Source organism: Tenrec ecaudatus, chromosome 12 (genome assembly GCF_050624435.1).
Source record: "Tenrec ecaudatus isolate mTenEca1 chromosome 12, mTenEca1.hap1, whole genome shotgun sequence".
NCBI lineage: Eukaryota > Metazoa > Chordata > Mammalia > Afrosoricida > Tenrecidae > Tenrec > Tenrec ecaudatus.
The window spans coordinates 112,383,671-112,406,373 of record NC_134541.1 but is presented as its reverse complement, the minus strand read 5'-3'; the positions used below and the strand labels follow the sequence as shown (position 1 = coordinate 112,406,373).

Below are 22,703 nucleotides of genomic sequence, written 5' to 3'. Positions count from 1 at the left end.
TGCAGCGGACAAAGACAAGGCTGTCAACTCCCGAAAGAGTTACAGTCTAGAGTTACAGTCTCGGAAACCGCTAGGGGAAGTTTTCTGTTTCTAAGGTCATGTGAGTGGGAATGAACCTTCGGCAGGTTAAACACAAAGGCAGCAGCAACACCCACTGGCAGATCCTCCAACGGCCACAGCTGCTCCCACTTCCTCCTCCTTACCAGGCTCCGCCTACAACGCCGCTGATTGGTGGAGCCTCGCGGACACTCACCACTCATCACGGAGAGCGTGAACGGAGAGGGGCGGGCCAGAGCTGTGAGCCTATGGACTCGCACGCCGCCTCTGAGTGGGCGGGGCCACGCATGCGCAGCGGAGAGGCGCGCCCCCGGCGGCCGTTGGAAAATGGCGACTGTCGCCGAGCTGAAGGCTGGTGAGTCTTGCCGGGGCGGTTTTCCGGGTGGGAAGCATCAAGCCTTCCCCCTGTAAAAGACCAGGAGGGAAGGAGAGTGAGCGGAAGGCGGCTTCCGCCTCCGGCGTCCGCTCTGGGCAGTCAAGGAGTGCGGCTCGGCCACCGGTTGTGGCCCCGACGGGGCCGGGGACGCGGCGGCAGTGGTCGCACAGAGCTGGTTTCTTACGGGGTTTGTGGTAAGGTCGAGGACTCTCAGAATGTGCCCGACCTGGGCCTGTTGTTGGCCGGCCCAGGGCTTGTTGTTGCTGTTGGGTGCCATCGGGTCGGCCCCGACCCACAGCGACCCTGTGCCCAACAGAAGGAAACACTGCCTGGTCCTGCACCGGCTCACAGCTATTCCTGATGTAGCCACTGTGTCCACCCATCTCGTCCCCTTTGGCGCCGCCCGCCCCTCCACTTTACCAAGCTTGATGTCCTTCTCCAGGGACTCGTCTCTCCTGACAGCCTGTCCAACGTATAGAAGACACAGATTCTCACCATCCTTTCCCTTAAGGGGCACTTCTTCCAAGACAGTCCATGACACTTTCCATATTCTTCTCCGGCACAACCCAAATGCATCGATTCTTCTTCCGTCGTCTTTAGCCATTGTCCAACTTTCACATGCATACCGAACAATGGAAAATACCATGCCTCCAGTCAGGTGCACCTTATTCCCCAAAGTAACATCCTTCTCAATAGTCTCAGGAGGTCTTGAGCAGCAGATTTACCTAATGCAACTCTTTGATTGCTCTTCCATGAGCATTGCTTGTAGATGGAAGCAAGACAAAATCCTTGATAACTTCAAGCTTTTCTCCATTGGTCCGATTGTGAGGGGTTTGGCCTTCATTACATTGTATCATAGCCCATACTGCAGGCTGCAATCCTTGATCTCCATCAGCCAGGGCTTCAAGACCTCCTCACTTTGAGCAAGCAAGGTTGTGTCACCTGCATATCGCAGGTTGCTAATAATAATAAATATAAGAAGAAGAAACCTTCCTCCAACCTGGATCCACAGTCTTCTTCATATAATCCAGCTTCTCTGATGATTTGCTCAGCATGTAGTTTGAGCAAGGATGGTGAGAGGATACAACTTACACACCTTTCCTGATGGTAAGCCATGTAGTACGCCCCTGTTCTGTTGAAACGACTGCCTCTTGATCCATGGCCAAGTTAGTTCTGCGGGAGCTCAGTGAAATCTTCTGGAATTCCCATTCTTCTCAAGGTTATCCACCGTCTGTTAGGACCCACACAGTTGAATGCCTTGGCATAGTCAAGAGTTTAGTCCGGGCCTTTCTTACACACCCTCCCTCACCTGAGTCACCAAGTGAAATACCAGAATGTCAGTGCCTATTACCTGAAATTCAGACTGCACTACATGCCCTGCATTTCTTTTTGCTATACCTGGCAGCCCTCGGCTGGACCCTGAATGGGTACTTGGGTGAGGGCTGCTGACGAGGTTCTCCCAGAGGCCCCCTGCCCAGTGGAGGAGACTGGGCAGTCGTGACTGGACAGAGATAGTATCACTCGGGTGCGCATCCCGTCGTTGACATTTTAGGCAGGTCACTCCCCTGTGCTTGGGCTCTATCTCTCATACCCACCCATGAGATTCCAGTGTTATCCCTTAGCTCGTGTGCCAACCCAAAATGTCCCCAGACTTTACCAGACACTCCCCTGGGTAGTATAGTTGCCGCTGGTGGAGAACCATTGGCTTAGCGACTCAGGCGACCTTAGAGCAATAGCTAGCCCTGCCTGCTCCTGGGAAGGATTTTGAGCTCTTGGTAAAACAGTGAACTGTGCCCTGAGTTTCTGCCTGCTTTTACATCTGGGCGCCTTGCCAGGCCCTGGGTTTGGGACGATCCTTTTCTGTGAAACGTGATGTTGGTGATGATTGTGGTGTGGGTGCACCGCCATCGTGGGTGTTAGACCCACACCTTGGTGCTTTCCATGGTTATCCAGTGCTGAACCCATGAAACAGCCTAGCGGGAGGATCTCTCTGCCTTTCAACCCAGGGAAACGAGGCAGAAAATGCCCTCGCCTGGGCAGGAACAGTCCCTCAAAGCTGTTGTATGCTCGTCATTACACTGGCAGCATTTGCACAGTGCCATCCAGGAGGCAGATGCCCAGGCAAATAATGAGCAATGGCAGCAAGCCCTGTGCCATGAGGTTGGCAAGGTGAGGGCATCTGCCTCCGTAAGCTTGGTGGTCCTGGAATCCCATGGTGCCCGTGGTTCTGCTCTGCCCCGTAGGGGGGCGGGTCGTGAGTCAGGATTGGCTCTCCTGCACAGGGAGCCCCCATGGCACAGGGGTCACATCCTTGCCTGCCAACCCAGAAGCCTGTGGTTGGAACCCCCAGCTGCTCTGTGGAAGCCCCTTCTCTGTAAGGATGACAGCTAGGAAGCCCTCTGGCTAGCAGGGTCATTATGATTTGATGTCACCTCAGTGGCAATGAGCTTAATGTTGCACATGCAATACCTGAATTAGTTTTTAATCAATCTGTGAGATAAATGATGCCCATTTCTTAGAGTAGGACAATAAGGCCGCAAGAAGTGAAAAAGCTCGCGTATAATTGAGTTAAAGAGCCGGAGTCTAGGAATCTAGGTATGATGGGCCAGAGCCCTCAGCCTTAACCACTAAGCCATATCACTGCCCAGTGAATACACTGGTTTCCATAGGAGTTAGGGTCTACATCAGTAAGGAGGTTGAACTTCTTTGAGAATATGATTCAGCTGTCATCAATATAATTCTGTAGTTGATGCACTTGGATGCTGACCAGTGATAATAAAGGCACACATCTGTCCACCGAACACACTGAGCACTGAATTGGTTTCCTCTCTCCGGGACAACGCATGCTGTTTGCCAGACTGCATAGCTTTCAGAGGATGTGGAGCTCCTTTGTGGGGTATCAGCCAGCCGAAGAACCCTTCCTCAACAGTTGTTACTGCTCAGTGTTGTAAGCAGTATTAACGGAGAGAAGGGCACACAGACCTGCAACGTCAGAAGGAGGCCTGCGTCTCTGGGGACCTGGAGTGTCCTTTACTTTTCTATCTGTCTGTTTGTGAAAGGAAAGAGGAAAACTCTCCTTTGGTTGATCAAGCCAGGAGGAAGCCGGGACTAGAGGTACCACTGCAGCGGTTCTCAACCTGTGGTCGTGACCCTTTGGGGGTCGAACAATCCTTTCACAGGGATTGCCCGATTCATAACAGTAGCAAAATGACAGTGATGAAGTAGCAACAAGAATAATTCTATGGTTGGGGGTCACCACCACATGAGGAACTGTATTAAAGGGTCATGGCATTAGGAAGGTTGAGAACCACTGTGCTAATGTAACACACACACCCCCAAAAAGGGGGTGGTTTACAGTTTAGTTCACGTATACCAGGAAGTAGATTAAGGAGACTAGGAGTATGTAGCAGATACGTTACAGAAGTGGTCATGAATATGCATTAGGGCAGGTTGATGCCTTTCAGATGTCTTCATTTAAACTGTTTCATTGGCACTTCGTCCATGTATCATACAAAGATTCAGTCATACCAAGAAGAGTCGTCCAGTCACGACCACAGTCTGTTCTTGTCAGATGTCTTCGGCGTTGGTTTGATGACGGCTTTCCAGGGACTTTTGGTTCCTCCACCCAAGTGCTTCTGTGCGGAGGTGGCCTGCGCTCGCTGCGTGCGTTCAGTGGGACCTCCTGCTCTTTTGCCTGCCTTCCCCAGTTCTGAGCGTGCTGTGTCCAGGGGAAGCCCAGTGGAAACTCGTTTGCTAACTGGGTATCCCACGCTCTATGTTCTGCACCTTGTGTACACAACTTCTGCCTCGTGTTACTCTGCCCCCGAAAGGTGGCACTCATTGCACCGACGGAGGCATCTGAGGGGAGGGCTGCTGGTTCCGGATAGGGACTGGGCACAGTGGCGCTGAGGGACCAGGCCGCGTCTCTGGGCTCCTGCTTCAGTCGATGCCCTTTCCCCCTCTCCCCGAGGATTTGGAGACCAGCTGTGTGCAGTGAGCTCCTTGCCAGTACAAACCCTCTCCCTTACATTTCCTAAGATGGTCCTAGAGAACAGGGCTGCAGTGAGAAGTGTCTGCTGAAGCTTTACCTTTCTTTGACGGGCCCGTTACAAAGTGTGATGACAAAATGTTGACAGGAGGATTTAAAACCGGAGAAAATTTAAAGGTCCAGTTTAGATTCATTGCTTAAAGCTCCTCCCCGCCCCCTCCAAATTATTTTCCCCACTTATCAAAGCTTAAAATCTTTGGTTGTGCCCATGCCCACATGGATAAACCCTTGGGCTCCCTTTACGATTTACTCCATTTACTCTATGGAGTACTATATTTTAGGGCCGTTAATACAGAATAATACTAAAGTATAAAAATATGTCATCAGTAGTATACTGCACAGTATTATACTTCTCCTAGGTAACTTTTTTTGTTTAAAAAATTTTTTTAACAAGTTTATTGTCACACCATCCACATAACATACAACTCAGTATTGTAATCATATCTAGCAGAGTTGTACAATTATTATCACAATAAATTTTACATTTTCTTCTTTTGTTTTTATTAATCATTTTATTGGGGGGGGCTTATAAATCTTTTGACAGCCCATCATTCAGTTGTGTTAAGCACACTTTTACATCTGTTGCCATCAATATTTCCAGAACATTTTCTTTCTACTTGAGCCCCTGGTATCAGCTCCTCTTTTTGCCCCTCCCTCCTCCAGCCTTCCACCCTCACGAACCCTTGTTCTTATTATTAATAAGAGTCACCACGTACCTGTGCACCAGTGTCCTACTGTGGTGGCTTGGGTGCTGCTCGACTGTTGGAAGCAGGTCGCCCGTCATGGATAGATTCCCCTGGAGCTTCCTTCCAGACGAAGACACACTAGGCAGATCGGTCTCGCCACCTGCTTCTGAACGTGAGCCAATGAGAACCGCGTGGCTCACATGGGAGGGTGTCTCATTTAGCTGCGAAGACAAGCCCCATGGGGTGGAAACGCTAGAATGCACAGTGGCGGCAGCAGGGAACTTGAGATGACCAGTGACCAGGAAGACGGTGCCGGCTGGGCGCTGCTCTGTTGTAAGTGGAGTTGCCGTGAGTCAGAGTGTACTCAGTGGTACCCAAGACTCTTCCTATGATCTTATATCGCATTTTCAAATCCCGCTGTTTTAATTGTCTTAAAACAACCTCTCGCTGCCATCGAGTCAATTCCAGTGCATCCTGACCCTGTAGGACAGTGTAGCGCCGTCCCTGGGTTCCCGAGGCCGCAAGTCTGTACAGGAGGAGAAAGCCTCGTTCGTCTCTGCCCTGCGAGAGGTCGGGCCTTTCAAACTGCTGGCAGCTCAAGGCCTAACCACTGTGCCACCAGACTCCTTTCTGGATAGACAGATATATTGTATGATTGAAACAGTAATGTTTTGATATTTTGCATTTTACAGTTCTAAAGGACACCTTAGAAAAAAAAGGTGTATTGGGGCACTTAAAAGCACGAATCCGAGCTGAGGTTTTTAAAGCCCTAGATGATGAACGTGAACCGCGACCACCATTGTCTCATGAAAACCTTCTAATTAATGAGTTGATTCGGGAGTATTTGGAATTCAACAAATATAAGTATACCTCATCTGTCCTGGTAGCAGGTAAGTTTATATCCCGTGAGTCAAACGCTGCCTCTCGTCCCTACCCTGATTCTCAGTCAGTGTTTCAGCTGGACCCCGGATCTCATGATCAGTCAGCACCATCTGAGGGCTTTGGGACCCAAGCATCTTACGGGTGAGACCTCGTGAGACTTATTACTGTAGTGGAAAATGAAATCAATAAATAGACTCTTGAACTAGATATACTTAGAAAAACAAGTTTGTAGTTCTCGACATTGCAGTAACACTTGTTGACATTTTTCTCTATGTATTATGCTTTAAAAATGCATATATGTGCTCTCAGATATGATGCTTATGTGCCTTTTGTACAGATATAAAACACTGGAGACGAAACCTCAGAATGTTATCGTGTACAGGTTGGGGATAGACAGAGAAGTTTCAAAAGGCTCGTGGGAAAATGGAATTGTAAGATAATGGATTTTTCCATGGACGTTTTGAAGCTCCTTTGTTTCCATATTGTAGACAGGACGGCATTTTAAGTATGCTAGAAAGGTTTATTATGAGTTAGGAAAAATTGTTTTGAACTGCTGACCTCACAGTCAGCAGCCCACAGGGTTTGCCTTTGCACTCGGGGAGGGACAGACGTGGGATTGGAGGAGGAGATGAGCACTGAAAGAAACAGGCATCTATTAAATCTTTATGTATCATTTTATTGGGGCTCATACAATTCTTACCACAATCCATACATACATCCATTGTGTCAAGAACATATGTACGTTTGTTGCCATCATCATTCTCAAAACATTTGCCTTCTACTTGAGCCCTTAATATCAGCTGCTCATTTTCCCCCTCCCCTCAATCTTTTTTAAAAGCACATATTCTTTTGAATCTAATAGTTATTAATTCCAGTAGTAAGAAGGTGGGCTTGGTTACAAATCTTTTTGCTAGCTTTTAAATGTCTTCCTCTTAAAATGGGGAAGAAACAGGAAGGGTACACACGGTAGCCAAAGATGTGCTGTGAGGTCGATGGTGGGAGCGGGCGGCCCACTTGCGTGTCCATCACTTACTGTCCATGTTTACGATTTCATTTGTGCTCTGAGACAGTTTCTCGCATGTACCTCATCAAAGAAAAGAGGCTGCGAAGTTGATTTGGGGGAAAAGATGATTTCTTTATCTGCAAGGCTAGAACTTCCCACTGTGGATCCTTCATTTTCTATGTGGTAAATGTCTTAACTGAAAAAACTAACGAGTCAATTGGTTTAAGAATCTTCAGTATTATGAGGGAGGGGAAAAATGAGAGCTGATACCAAGGGCTCAAGTACAAAGAAAATGCTTGGAAATGATGATGGCAACAAATGTACAAATGTGCGTGACATGATGGATGGATGGATGGATGGATTGTGATAAGAGTTGTACAAGCCCCAACAAAATTACTTATAAAATAAAATAAAAAGAATCTTCAGTATCAGTGACTCCATTTGCTTTGCTTTAGTTGCTGATATATTAGCATCTATAGTCAGAAATGGAAGAAAATTAAGGAAATGTCAGTTAAGACTCTGGGACTCCAGCTTTTCTAGATGTAGTGGACAGTAATCAAATTTTATATCAAACGTTTTCCTTAATCTTACTTTTAGAATTATTGCTACTGAATGAATATTTTTCTCAAAACAAGTTAATGGTTCTGCTCTATTTTTATTTTACTGACTTCTAGAAAACACACTTAAAATCCAGTATTTTAGTTTAGACAGGCGTAGTATATTTCCCAGCCCAAATACAGGAGTTTTAAAAATGAGATTATCTGAACAGTAATAGCATGTATATTTTGCAAAATTCACATTTTGAAAATCATAAACCATACCCAGTTGGATCCACCCTGATTTGTGCTATCATTACTCTTCTAAAACCTGAAGATGTTTATACATTGTATATATATATATAGATACATATATACAATGTATACATGTTGTAAGCATGTTTATTATTACATTGTGTTTACTTTGTATATTAATTAATAAAGACTTTATTAATTTTCCCTCCAGAATCTGGTCAACCTGTAGTTCCACTGGACAGACAATTTCTCATCCATGAGTTGAACTTATTCGAAGAACCAAAGGAGAATACAATGTGAGAAATTGTTTTCTGGTTTGTTTGTTTTCAAAATAGGGTTCAGATGTGATTGTCTTGGAGTCAGTCATTTCAGTTTAAATCACCAGGGGTGTATTCTAGTGTATGTCAATCACTTGGTGGTGTAAACAGTTAACACGCTCAACTGCTAACCTCAAGGTTGGAGGTTCAGGATTCCCCAGAGGCACCTGGAAGAAAGACCTGGCAGGGTAATTCCGAAGAACCAGCCTTTGGACACCTCATGGAGCTCATTTCTGCTCTCTCACACGAGGTCTTCAGAAATCTCCGTGGAATTGGGTAGGTGGTGATATAATGAAACGTGCAAAGACCTAGAGGCAGAAAACCAAGAAAGAAGAACACACTCAGCAGATCTTACACTGAAAGAACACAATAAAACATTCCGGCCCGAGTTGGAATATTGAAAGATTCCATGGGCACAATATTGAATGATGCATGAAACATCAAAAGAAGATGGAAAGAATACACAGCCACTGTGCCAAAAAGCGAGTTGGCATCCCACCATTTCAGGAGGCAGCATCCACGCAAGAACCCGTGGTGCTGAAGGTGCAAGTTCAAACTGCACTGAGTGCATTAGCCGAAAACAAGGGTCCAGGAATTGATGGAATACCGATGGAAATGCTTCAACAAGCTAATGAAAGCACTCACTCGTCTATGCCAAGAAATGTGGAGGACAGCTACTTAGCCAATTGACTGGGCAGGATTCCTATCGGTACTCATTCCAGGGAAAGGTCGACCCAACAGGTGTGCTAAGTACCATAGTCTCACATGCCAGTAAAGTTTTACTGAAGACCATTTAACAACGATTGCAGCAGCACGTTGGCAGGGAGCTGCTGCCAGAGGTTCAGGCCAGACCCAGAAGGGGACGTTGAACAAGGGACATCATTGCTGCTGTCAGATGGCTCTTGACTGGAAGAAAAGACTACCACAGAGATTCCTACTTAGGTTCTGTTGACTGTGCAAAGGTACTTTACCGTGTGGATCATAACAGACTATGGAATGAGGATCGCAGGACACTTTGTTGTTCTCATTCTGAACTTGTTCGTGTGTTAAGTGGAAGTTGTGTGAGCAGAACAAGGGAGTACCACATGCTTACAATCAGGGAAGTGCCGGTATGTATCAGGGTTGTATCCTCTCCCTGTACTTACTCAGTCTGTATGCTGAGCAACAGAGAGCTGGATTCTAGGAAGGGAAATGCAGTGTGAGGATTGGAGGAAGGTAGTAACAACCTGCTAGATGCATAAGGTACAGTCTTGCTTGAATTACAGTGACTTGAAGATGGAGGATTCCCCCTGTAGTGCAGATTCCAGCTCCCTGGAAGGAAGACTAGAACCCTCACGACTGAGCCAGTCGGTAATGCGCTAAATGGGGAAAACTGACGCTCCCAAGGATTTTGTCTTGCTTGGATCCATAAGCAATGCTCAAGGAAGAAATCAGAAGATGAGTTGCATCGGGTAATCTGTAGCGCAAGACCTCTTAGAGTGTTGAAAAGCAGGGCCATTACTTTGAGGGCCACGGGGTGCCCGACTGAAGCCATGGTCTTCTCCATGGCCTCGTCTGCATGTGGGAGTTGGACACTGAATAAAGACCGAAGAAAACTCGATGCGTTTGAGTTGTGGCGCTGGAGCAGGATTCTGGCAGTACTGTGCACTGCAGGCCGATCTGTCTGGGAAGAAGTACGGCCCGAGGGCTCCGTGGAGGCAAGGATCGTGAGAGTGTGCTACACACGTTGGACATGTTGCCAGCGACGGACATCATGTGTGGGCAGTAGGGCAGCAGTGAAAAAGGCCCTTAGGGAGATGAGCCGACACGGGGCGGCAACAGTGGGCTAAATAGGAACCATGGTGAGGCAGACTCAGGACCAGGCCGGGTTTTGCTCTGTGTGCCTAAGGTCGCTGTGGGTCAGAGCCGACTTGTTGACACCTAACGGCAGCACCGGATGTCAAGCACCGCAGTTCAGTTAGCGAGAGAGGCGCGGCCTGCCCTCCTGGAACTCCCTTTCCGTGACTGTGGAGGACCCAGCGTGTCCGCTTCTCTCCTGTGACAACCCCTGTTCCCTTTTCATCTGTCAGGTATCTTCTTCCTTCGGAGGCTTTGCCCTCTTGATTGTTTCCTTCCTTACACGTCGCTCTAGAACACGGCTTCCTTCTGTAGCTCACATCTCCCTCTCCCAAGAAAACTTAACTCTCCCCCAGCCATTGCCTGATCGCCTTCTTACTACCGTATATACCTGAGTCTAAGCCGACCCGAAGATCAGCCGAGGCAACTAATTTTACCACAAAAACTGCATTAAAAATGTGCTGAAAAAACTCGGCTTATACACGAGTATTTACAGTACTTACTAAAAATTAGCTTTCTTCTTTCATTTTATTATTTTCTGCTCATATCCTCCCTGCATTTAGAAATTCTTCCTCGCCACATATACTGAAACTGGATTCTTAACGAGATGGTGACACCCCCTGTTGATTTCTCGTGGCTGTTTCTGCTTGAGTATTTCTTACGTCTGCCAAGAGGAGCCCGGAATGGCAAAACCAACTAACAAATTTAGAGTGGGGGGGACCCTAGCTCACAGCAGCCTCTCCCCTAACAGTTTTTCTTGAAATCGTACGCTTATCTTTTTTTCTTTCCTAGATTGGGGTCTTTTTTCCCTCTAGTGTATGCATTTGTTTTCCCATTCAGAAAGTATTTTAAACTCTATGCCAGTTAACTTCAAATCCCTCCCAATTCCTTGTGGAAAATTAATTTTCAGGATCCTGTGCCGCTTCTCCTGAGCGTCGCACCGAGCACCAGCAGTGGGTAGAGACGGGCTTTTCGCGCGAGAGGCTGGTGCCAGCTGGGTGTGGCAGTGTGTTCTCGTGTTGACAGCTCCTTGCAGAACTCCTCCTGGCATCTGGCTTTCTGTCTCTTTCTTGGATTCCTTTAGTTTACTTTCACTGTGGGCAGCCCCCCCGCCCCCCGTGGCCCCCTCACCCTCTTGTCCAGGAGTCCTTCCCTCTTTTCTGACAATTCCCGAGTCCTTAATGCGGCCTGCAGCGGTGACTGGGTTCAGCGTGAGCTCGGAATCACAGGCTCAGGTTTCTGCTAGCGCTGCGTGTCAGAAAGCCGCTCTGTGATTTGAATCTCCTCCAGGCGCCCTGCACGCTCCTTATATAGCCATTCAGGCCTCAGACTCACAAGTCTGCTTACAGTTTGACCCGTTCTCCTTTCTCTTCTAATCGCATACGTCCGTTAACTCGGCCCCTGCGTGTGTGTCTCACTGCCCTGCACTGTCTCCAGCCACTTTCCTCTTCCCGTGTCTCCCTCGCCCGGCCAACCGCAGGCCGGCTGAGTAGCAAGCATTGCTCTGTTAAACCCCAGACGGCTTCCCACTGTGAACACGGGTCCAAGTTCCTCAGCACAGCGTGTTCTTGTCTCCCTACTCCTGTCTCTGTGTGGGGCACTTCAAAGAGCTCATGGACAAACGGCATGAAAAGATCATGGGATTTTTCACAAACTCTTGGAAGCCCTCTCAGATCTGCCTCCACCTGCTTGTCCACCGCACCTTGGAGACACTGCAGCTTCCTGCTTCCTTGTCTGTGCCAGAACCGTTCCCCTGGTCTAGAAGGCCCCGGTCATTACCATCTCCATCGCCATCTCACTCTTGTGTGGTCTATCTTTCCTCTTTACTGGCGGTGCTCATGGTGTCTCTTTTGTGGGATTTTTACCCTCCTCTTGAAGTTGGATCTAAGTGCATTCTTCCTCTGATTCTCTGACAGCTGGCTGATACTCTGATTACACATGTATGAGGGGACTTCGAAGAGTTGGTAGAGAAATTCCATTCTCTCTCAGTTCTAATTGTCCACAAACTTTGTGAAGCCCCTTCATATTTTACTCTTCCTGGAACCAGTCCTTGCTCTTGCCGTGAGTTCCCGGGCAGTGCAAACAAATAGCACTCCTAGGACTCCAGCTCACGCGTGCACAGGCTTATTCCACACAAACGTGTAAATGTGGGTGTGCGGTCAGTGGGGAGCCGCAGACAAGTTCTCTCAGTAGTGCCCGTGTCTTAGTGAGCATTACTCAGAAAGAAAAGCAAAAACAAAGTTCACCGCCAGCCAGTCGATTCCAACTCATAGCGACCCTCTCAGACAGCTGAGAGTTTCTCCTGTGGGTTTGTGAGATTTTAAATCTTTACGGGCGTAGACAGCCTCCTCTTCCTTCCACAGAGTGACTGGTGGGTTTGAACTACTAACTACGCCACCAGAACACCTTTTGTACCAGATTAATACTGAACAATGTTGTGTGGCCCGTTGTATTGCACGTTGGAGTGTAGAGGTTGGATTTTCTGTGAGTTCAATGAAATTGTACATTCATTTAGATGAGACTTAAATTCATGTGTTTTTGTAGGATTTTAGAACTGCCAGCACAAGTGGTGCTCTATCGAGGTTTAAAGGAGTATTAACCGTTTGCCGTTTGGATAAAATCATACACTTTTGTTCTTTGAAGTCTAGAGAATAGGCTTCCCAATTTAAGAAAAAAATTACTCAGTTCACCGCTGGCAACTAACAACTTTGTACTGTGGCCCATGACCAGAGGCCCTGGTCGCACAGTGAGTTATGGGCGGGGTCGCTAACCGAGAGATTGGCAGCTCACGGTCAAGCGGCCACTTTGAAGGAGAAAGTAAAGAAATCCACAGGGGCAAGTTCTCCCTGTCCTTCAGGGTGGCTGTGAGTCAGAATCGCCTTGTGTGGCATGAGGGTTTTTGCAGCACCCTGACTGCATCGTCCCAGGACCCTGCAAGGGATAGGTTCCCCCGGGAACGCGAGAATGACGTGGCCATGGTAATGTCAGAGACTGCCTTTTGCAGACTAAATATTTCCGCCTTTTTCTGTTTGAGCAGATCTCCATGATCTTATTTTCTCCCCTCTGCAGGCCTCTGTTATATGGGATTTTAGCTCATTTCTTGCACGAGTCTAAGGATGGCATCCGGAGTGCGTTTCTGAAAGGATCATCCCTTCAGCTTCCAAGCCCCAATTTTAGCAGACAACAGAGTAGAAGAAAGCAAATAGGTGTGTGTTTTCTCTGTGCTTTTTAATGTATTTTTATCTTTGGCATTGTTTAGCTGGAACTTTTGTATCATAGTTCAATTCCGTTTGTACTGAGTGTAGGAACCCTGTGGTGGTGTGAGTCACATGAGGCTGCTAACCACAGGGCCAGCAGTTTGAATCCATCAGCCTCTCCGCAGGAGAAAAACGAGGCTTCCTACCGCCAGAAAGAGTGAAGCTCTCAGAAACCCTGGCGCTCCCCGCTGCCCCCCAGGGTTGCTGTGAGTCGAGGTCACCTTGCTGGCAGCGAGTGAGTACAGTGTCACAGTGCACTTTTAAAGAGACGCTCGAGGGAGGTGGGGCTAATGTCTGTGGACAGCTGTCTGAGATGACACTGCTACACGGAAGTACTGGAAACCCCGTCACATGCGTGTTTTGTTTGGGCAGCGTGATTCCAGCTTACGGAACGAATAGCTTTTCATCGAATTGTCACTTCCTTTTTCTCCAGCACTGGCGAATCATTACTGAGGTTCTTTTACATGGTGTTGGTTTTTTGCTTTCACGTGTTGGGATGAAAAAATTGCTTCTATGTAACAATGTAAGCATGTCTCTTGTAGGGATGTCTGGAATTAGAATTGCTGAGTCAAAGCTTTGAACATATTTAGCACTATGTAGCTATCATGGAATTCTCCTTCAGAAAGGCGCCCAGTGTGAAAGCCCATCCAGGATGCCGAGTATTTCCTGTCATCAGTCGCTATTGGACACAGGAACTCTCTCCAATTGTTTATTGATTTATTTGGGAATATTTTCTCTCTTTTTAATACTTTAATTTGGGGGCTCTTACATCTCTTATCACAATCCATACATTCATCCATTGTGTCGAGCACATTTGCGCACATGCCGCCATCATCATTTTCAAAGCATTCTCTTCCCACTTGAGCCCCTGATATCAGTTCCTCATTTCTTCCACCTCCCTCACGAGCCTTTGATAAATAATAGATGATTTTTTCCATATCTTACATCGTCCTCCGTTGCCCTTCACCCACTTTTCTGTTATTTGTCCCCCTGGGAGGGGGTTCTTGATGAATTCTTGTGATCAATTTTCCCGTTCTCCCCCAGCCCTCCCCTAATCCTCCTGGCATCTCTACTCTCCTTGTGGGCCCTGCGGGGTTTGTCTATCCTGGGTTCCCTGTGTTACAGGCTCTTATCTGTAGCAGTGTGCATGCTCTGGTCTAATCCGATTTGTAAGGTATAATTGAGATCATGATAGTGGGGTGAAGGAAGCACCAAAGAACTGGAGGAAAGTTGTGTGCTTCATCAGTGCTATACTGCACCCTGCCTGACTCATCTCTTCCCTGTGACCCCCCTGGGAGGGATGTCCAATTGTCTACAGGTGGACATTGGGTCTCCACTCCATATCCCTTTTTGCCCCCCAGTTCACATTGGGTATGATTTTGTTCTGGGTCTTAGATGCCTGATACCTGATCTCATCAACACCTCATGATCACACAGGCTAGTGTGCTTCTTCCATGTGGGCTTTGTTGCTTCTGAGCTAGATGGCTGCTTTTTTTATCTTCAAGCCTTTAAGACCCCAGATGCTACATCTGTTGAGAGCCAGACACCATAAGCTTTCTTCACCACATTTGCTTATGCACCTAATTTGTCTTCAGAGATCGTGTCAGGAAGGTGAGCATCACAGAATGCCGGATTGTTAGAACACAGTGTTCTTGTGCACATGAACACTCTCTAACACAGTCTCAAGGAGACTTTGGCTTGAAGAAAAGCTAGTCTCTTGAGGAATAACTTTTCTTGTTTGTAAGCTTTTTGTAATCAGTATTCTTTTTCAAAAAATTTTATATTGTGAATGAGGTGGGAGATTGCATTTCACATCTTCTTTGTATTCAACAACTTGAGCTCTTTAGTACACCTGCCTGTCTCTCCCGCCACTGTTATTTCTCTTCTCCCTTGTATAGAACACTATCGTCCGCTTCACCTATATCAGCATCTCTCTACCCTTTGCCATATTGCTTCCTCTCTCTCATAACCACCAAAGCCTATTTCTTTGTATGAAAACCTTCTTAACAGTTGGATCACACAGTACTTGTCCTTTTGTGATCGACCTACTGGGCCATGAGGAGCTTCACAGTAAGGATGCGTAGTATTTCATTCCACTTGTCACTGGTATTTCAAGTACCAGGAGGGTCACCCAGAGTGAGCAGGTTTCAGCAGAGCTTCTAGACTGAGCACAGATGGGGAAGAAGGAACAGGCTGTCCTCTGCAGAGGAATGAGCCGCGGACAGTGATGTGCAGGTGCTCCAGAGCACTGTCAGAGCCAGTGCCAGAGGCTGAGCCCCTCCGTCAGAAGGCACTCCAAATGGGACTGGGGGAGGAGAGGGGAGTGCGGAGTGGATGCCCAAAGCTAATCTGTAGGCAATTGGACAGCCCTTTACAGAAGGGTCTCGGAGAAAACGGGCCAGTCAGGGTGCACTATAGCACCGATGAAACATACAGTCTTCCTCTGGTTCTTTAATGCTCCCATCACCCCCCCCCACTATCATGATCCCATCTACCTTAAAAAATTGGCTAGACCAGAGCATGTACATGGGTGTAGATAAGAGCTGGAAACACAGGGAATACAGGAAAGATGAACTCCTCAGGACCAATATTGAGAGTAGCCATTACAGGAGGGGAAGGGGAAAGTGGGGGGAAGAAAGGGGGAACTGATCACAATGACCAAATATAACCCCCAGGGGGATGGAGAACAGATAAGGCGGTAAAGAGAGATATCAGACAGTGCAAGACATGAAAAAATAATAATTTATAAATTATCAAGGGTTCATGAGGGAGGGGAAAAATGAGGAGCTGATACCAAGGGCTCAAGTAGAAAGAAAATATTTTGAGAATGATGATGGCAACAAATGTACAAATAGGCTTGACACATGGATGCATGTGTGAATTGTGATAAGAATTGTACGGGCCCCCAATAAAATGATTTATTTAAAAAATACATATATAGGTCTGAGGAAGAGTTGGCTGTACAACGTGGAGCTGCCTCTCCTGACATGGATGGAGAAAAGCCTGGGGCAGGAAAGCCTCTGGGACCTTCATTTGCTAATGAGAACACACAGCCACAAAAATCTAATCATCAGAACCTGGAATGTGCAAAGTATGCGACTCGGGAAATCGAAAGTCATGAAAAGTGAGCAAGACTGTATAAAGATCGAAATCCCAGGCTGTAGTGAGCCGACCTGGGCTGGGGTGGCCATTCTGAAAACCGTGTCGTTTATGACAGTTTCCAGAGAATGGTGTCGAATTCACATCAGAAAGAAGAAAATAGAAGCAAACCCATGAGAGCAAAAATACAACCTTGAGGCCGTCCCACCTGAACTTTGAAAACATCTCAAGAAGAGACTTCACGCATCGGACACTAGTGACAGAAGCCCGATGAACTGTGGCATGACATGAAGACATTACTCCTGAAGAAGGCAAGCGTCAGGCGAGAGGGACCGACCACGGGATGCTCTGAAACCCACTCTTCCTTGCAGAGCAGCTACGTTGCTGTGGGGGAAACTACGAAGTAAAGGAGCTGAACAGAACATCCGGAAGGCAGCTCAGGAAGACACAGAACAACAGGACCCTTTTGCACAGCCGTGGCGTGAGAAAACCGAGACGGCAGAACGCGTGCAGCAGACGTTACACTGAGAGAACCCAAGAAGGTCTTCAAGCCTTGGGTTGCAATGCGGAAGGATTCTGTGAGCTGAATGTAGAATGATGCGGCACATCAGAAGAAGATGCAAGAATACACGAAGAACTCGCCGACATTCACCAGTTCCGGAGCGAGCTAGTGAGTACGAACCAGTGCGCTGAAGGAAGAAGACATTGGAGCCAGCACCAGGGCTTCAGGAGCTGACGGACTACCAGATGAACGATTCCAGCAGCTTGATGAAGTACCAGAAGCACCCAGCGTCCGTGCCAGGAGATTTGGAAGGCAGCCACTTGGCCATCTGGCTAGAAGAGATCCATCCTTGTACCCACTCCAAAGAAAGCACAAATGAACGTCACGTGCCAGCGAAACTTTGCCGAAGGCTGTCCATCCTCGACGGGGAGCTGCCCCAGGTTCAGGCCGGATTCGAGTAGGTCATGTAACCAGGGATATCACTGCTGGTGTCAGGTGGATCTACCAGGAAGATGCTTGCTTGCACTGCAGTGGCGGTGCCAAGGCATTCGACTGGATCAGAACAGACCGTGGACAGCCTTGAGACAAAGTGGGAGTTCCAGAACCCTTCGGTGCTCATTCGGAGCCTGGACGTGGGTCAGAAGGCAGTTGGGTGAAGAGAACGCGGGAACACGGCACGGTCTAAAATCAGGAAAGTGTGTGTCGGGGTCGTATCCTTTCACCAGCCTTACTCAGTCTGCACGCTGAGCAAATCCTCGGGGAAGCGGGATCCATCCTATGAAGAAGAATGGCATCAGGTGCACACGACAAGCCCTTGCTTAAAGTGAGGAGGCCTGGGCTCACACTTAATAGCCGTGGTGAGGATGGGGCAGGACAGGGCAGGATTGTGTTCTGCGGGAACGATGCAGCATGCCCTCGTTCGCTGGGGTTCCGTTGCCGCTGTTCGCTTGTAGGGCCTTAGGTGTTAGGTTCACTGTCCGCAACCCTGAGGTAGTGTTCAACTTATATGAGAGCTGCATCACCTAGCTGCACAGCTGGGGGCCATCCGACAGCACCAGGACTGATCAGCCACCAAGGAATAAGAAAACCCTGTCTTTCAGAGTTGATTTATATCATTTTCTTGGGGGCCCTTACAGCTCTTATAACATTCCATATATTAATTATATCAAGCATATTTGTACATATGTTGCTGTCTATCATTTTATAAACCTTTGCTTCCTATTTGAGCCCTCGGTATCACCTCCTCTCCCCCCACTCCCGCCAACCTCATGACACCATAAAACTAAACAACGAATTTTAAAATGTCAGAAAATCCAGTGTGTGTTTATGAGACTAAAATTGCCTTTAAACATTTTTTAACTACATTTACATTTTTTCCCATTATCAAAGCTGTGGTTAAGAAGGTTTTGTTTTTCCAGTTTAAGTGTTTCGGGCGTGGGGTTTGAGGTTCCTGTTTTCATAAGGATCTAGTGTGTACATTGCATTTCATGTGTGTTATGTCTCACATACTTTGAATTGCTACTTGCCCTCCCGGCCCTCCTTGACAAAAGAAGTGTCCCTGCCTGGGCCTTGCCTGCCCCATCACAGGGCACCGTGAGTGGCCCCAGGGTCCCTTCTTAGGGCTTAGCTGCCTTGCTTTTTGGCAGAAGAGCACTGGTCTGCTTTTTGCCACGAGAGAGGACTGCTAGGAGATGCCCCTACTCCAAGGATGGTGGTTTGCTTGCTTGTGTTCTTTTTTAATCGATGAACTTAGCCGTCCCTCTGAATGCTAGCTGAACACCCTGTTCTTTCTTGGGAATTCCATTTCTGCCAGATGACATAAGAGTTTTTTTTTAACAACTTGCACATGGGCTTACTCCTAGAGTTGTGTTTGTTTTAACACAAGAAATACTTAGAATGAAGCCCTAGTACTGAGCCTTTTTTGTTTCTTCGGTACCCACCGTCACTGAGTCGATCCCACTACCTCGGGTTTCTGAGGCTGTACGCGGTGAGTGCAGTAGATAGAGACGCTTTCTCTTGCGGAGTAGTTGATGGGTTTGAACTGCTAAGCTTGGGGCTAGTAGGCCGATGCTTGCCTGACGGTGCCACCAGGGCCCCTGATTGATCTCTTCAGCAGTGTTTAAAAAGGATGGGCTGTGTTCTCATTGTCCTACGCCACTCAGGGGCTTCATCGTGCCCATAAGTAACAAACCCAAGTGCATGTTGATAGGCCTCAACTTAGAGGATACTAGCATCTCTCTCTCTGTTCCTTTCAGAGGATCTCCTGGGAACCGGGACGGAGAAGCGCGGCAGTGTTCAAGATCTCCCTGTGTCTCAAGCCGTGACAAGATGACACTTCTACGTGGCGCGTCTCGTGGCTAATATTGCATGTATGAGATATGAGATAACTTATTTATTGTTCCATTGTCATCAAAATGTGCCACCGATATATGTGTTTTGTAGGAGTGTGAATTTGTGCACAACACCTAGCCCTTCGGTTGTTTCTACCATTGTTAATAAAAGCTGTCCTCTAGCCTCATGGGCTTGATCAGATCTAAAATATGTTCTTTTTAGGAAATATTTGAAGGCTCCCAAGCACCAACAACAGATGTGTGAGGAACGAAAGAGCATTTTTGTACCCTGTATGTTCTTCTGAAAAGTAATGAGTCTGGATCGCCATGGGCCCTGCATTCCTTCAGCTAGAATTATGTAGATAGGCAGGAAAAAGTCAAACAAAACACCTAACACCAAAAAACACATTTGTAATCCGTATAAAATGTGTGTGTGTGTGTGTGTGTTTTAACTAGCTATTTTCCACATGACCATTTCTGTGTAGGTAGACAGAGTGACAGTCTAAAGTTGAACTTTGGAATAGACAACAGTGTCCTTTTTTTCTCAGACCATTTTGGCTTCTGCGGGAAGATTTAATTAAAAGGTAGAGAGGGAAATAATTCTTTGAGTGCTGCTGTAAGTCAGAGAAAGCTGATTTTATCACACAAAGAATGGGAAATGGGCATGAAGAGACAAGCTCTGGGAGGAATACCAAGAGTATCTTTTAAAAGGTGGCATTGCTTCGCCGCCACGTGGCCTTCTCTTGTGCAATGAACAGACGGGTGAGGAAGGGGCTAACCCCGACTTATTTGGGCTCTTATTGAACTTCACCTTGGACGAGCACAATTGTCAGAGCCATTAGAATGCACTCTCTAAAACGCTACGTCGATGTTCGTTGAAGGTGTTTTTAGAAACTAGACTCCTTTCACTGCAAACATCTGACCGCTGACGCAGGCAGTGCCTGATTAGCAAGACGCTGTGGTGGATAGGTTCAGCATAAAGCCCCGCACAGACACCAGCAGGTTGACTGCATTTCACGTCCATGACCTTCCCCGCGGGGAGTGAGAAGGGTGGTAGTGAACGTGTTTGTCAGCAGAGGGGGGGGATCTGTGCAGTCTGACGGTGATAAGCGGGACCCTCGGCCCAGAGGACTGTGGAGGAAAAGCCTGTGTGTGCGTACACTGACGTCTTATAAGGGCACATTCCCATTTTTGAATGAAATATGTAATAATCTCATTAAAATTTGAATGTCACTCTTTTGTATGTGGGACTATAAATAACCAAGCCCTTCCCCGAGGGCTTGGTTTACATTCGGAGCTGTTGGCAGTGGACCCTGGCTTCCCTCAGGCACGGCCATCAGGCAGGACTAGATTCAGAAGCTTGCTGGAGTTTAGCATTTCAGTCACTGATAGAAAACCCTCCAGATGAAAACCTAAGCAAATTGTCACATGTCATCTGAAGTCCTTTGTACGCATTATTGTGTCACCCGTGTGCACCTCGCTGATTTTTATACTGTAAATGCATCATTTAATAAAAGACTTTTCTTAACGAAGCCGTTCCCTTTATGTACAGGGTGCTCCAGATCCCTGCTGTGTCAACCCGAGCGGCCTCCAGGCCGGAAGAAGGATGGCTGGAGGGTGTGGAGTGGGCAGCCCCATTTACCTCAATGGGGTGCCGCTGGCGGGGCTGGTGGTCCACGGCTTTGGGGACGTTATCGAACTCTAGACCCTTTATAGTTGGAAAGAGCACACGAAAGGGCTCCCCAAGTTGGTGGGAAATGCCGTTATCCTTTCATTCCATTTCCCCACAAACATGTTGAAGTTCTCTTGAACTTAGTATTACTTCTTTATATCTGAAAAAGAGGAAAAAAACAACCTGTTTTCAAAATACGATGAGATTTTTATGAGTATTCAAAAAGGAGGCGCTTGGCCTCTTTAAAAAGTTGACCACACGAGGTTTGAAAGAAACCCCCACGGGCTGGTCAACACCAGCGTTCACTGCGGCACCAGGCACAGCAGCCAGCAGGTGGGACAACCCCAGTGCCCATCAGCAGATGAAGGGGAAACAGAATTGGGTTCCCAGGGCACAATGATACTCGGCCATAAAGAGAATGGAACTCCTGGTACAAAGTCGTGTGGACAGACCACTCCCCAGAGGACAGGCGGGTGAGCTCGCGTCTATGAGCTAAGATGAGGCCCATGCATAGAGATCAAAGTTTCCTGGTGGTTACCAGGGGCAATGGAAGGAGGCAAAGGGGATCATTGTTTAGAAAGCAGTGAGTTTATGGTGATGGGAAATTTAGCCTGGATAACAAATGCTGGTTATACAACGTAATATAATGTAAATTGATATCACTGAGTGGATGCTCCTAAAAGTTGACTTGTTAAATGTATTATATTGCTACAGAAAAAGTTGAGAAGATCTGCTCTAGAAGAAATTTCTCAACTTACGAAGCATTGTGTTAGTCTGGGAACTTTAGAGAAACAAATCCACAGAAACTCAAAACTCATGTATAACAGAGTTTTATATAAAGGTTAAGTGCATATCAAGAAAACATCCCAACCCAGTGCTGCCCAAGGCCACAAGTCTAACATTAACCCATATGTCTGACACCAATCCACAAAGTCCTCCTCCATCTCTCAAAACACACACAATGATGCCGACTACAGGAGGAAAGCTGAGTCAGTGAACGTGTCAACATCTCAGAGCTGGCAGGGGTCTCCACACGGCTGCTCCAGCACCCAGGGCTGCATCGGGGTAGGTCCATGTGGCTTCTCCTTGGGGATGTCTTACAGGAAGTGAGCCTTGCCAGCTGAAGCAGGGAACTGGCTAAGACAGCTGCACCCTGGTCTGACCATCAGAAATCAAGAGACCCGAAAACTAGAAAGGCGAGGCTCACCGAGCCAATTACCTCTCTGCCCTTCAATTAACCCCACATGTTTATCGGCCAGCCTAGCACAATAAACTTTATCTGAAGTGTGCATTTAGTCGTCTAAATAGGTGAGAAAGAAGAGGCTGGCAGCTCCAAGAAAGATAGAGAGAGCCTTGGAAACCGGGTATCGGGTCACCATGAATTGGAATCTACTTGATGGCAGTGGATTGATTTGGTTTCTGGGCTGAGATCTAAAATATTCAAGGGGGAAAAGTACAAGTAGAACTCATCAAACTAATCTCATACAATTGTTTTCAGTGCATTGTTGGTGGCTTCTGTGGCAATGGCTAGGGTAAGTCAGGAGCAAACTTGGATATCCTGGAAAATAGAGAATGGGTATTGGAAATGAGAGATTTGGGAAAAGTGGAAATGTAGAGATTAGGGAATCTGCAAACTCCTAGCAAGGAACAACTAGCCTTTGAAAGGAACAAATTTGAGGTTAGAACACATTTGTGTAAGGCATAGCTTTATCATTGTTTAACCTTTGATGAATTCCTTTAACCTAAAGGATAACATGTAAAACAAAAGATTCATGTGTGTGACAATATGCAAGGCATTGATGATAGTGATTCCCAATCACGGTTTCACATAGTGATTTGTTTTTGTG

At 47.2% G+C, this 22,703-nt stretch overlaps 1 protein-coding gene across 1 annotated transcript; it reads left to right on the top strand.

Annotated features, from left to right (window-relative positions):
- Positions 1 to 342: 342 nt before the first annotated feature.
- CEP20 (centrosomal protein 20) lies at positions 343 to 20,716 on the top strand. Its single transcript, XM_075564549.1, has 5 exons — positions 343 to 412; positions 5,860 to 6,057; positions 8,055 to 8,139; positions 13,066 to 13,202; positions 19,110 to 20,716. The coding sequence occupies exons 1-5, from the start codon at positions 385 to 387 to the stop codon at positions 19,184 to 19,186; spliced, it is 525 nt and encodes a 174-aa protein (XP_075420664.1). The 5' UTR covers positions 343 to 384; the 3' UTR covers positions 19,187 to 20,716.
- Positions 20,717 to 22,703: the final 1,987 nt, after the last annotated feature.

Excerpts from the sequence above, each read along its gene's own strand:
- CEP20 (XM_075564549.1), top strand. The coding sequence starts at position 385 with ATGGCGACTGTCGCCGAGCTGAAGGCTG. Across the intron at positions 413-5,859 it reads TGTCGCCGAGCTGAAGGCTG|TTCTAAAGGACACCTTAGAA; the intron begins GTGAGTCTTGCC and ends TGCATTTTACAG. Across the intron at positions 13,203-19,109 it reads GAGTAGAAGAAAGCAAATAG|AGGATCTCCTGGGAACCGGG; the intron begins GTGTGTGTTTTC and ends TGTTCCTTTCAG.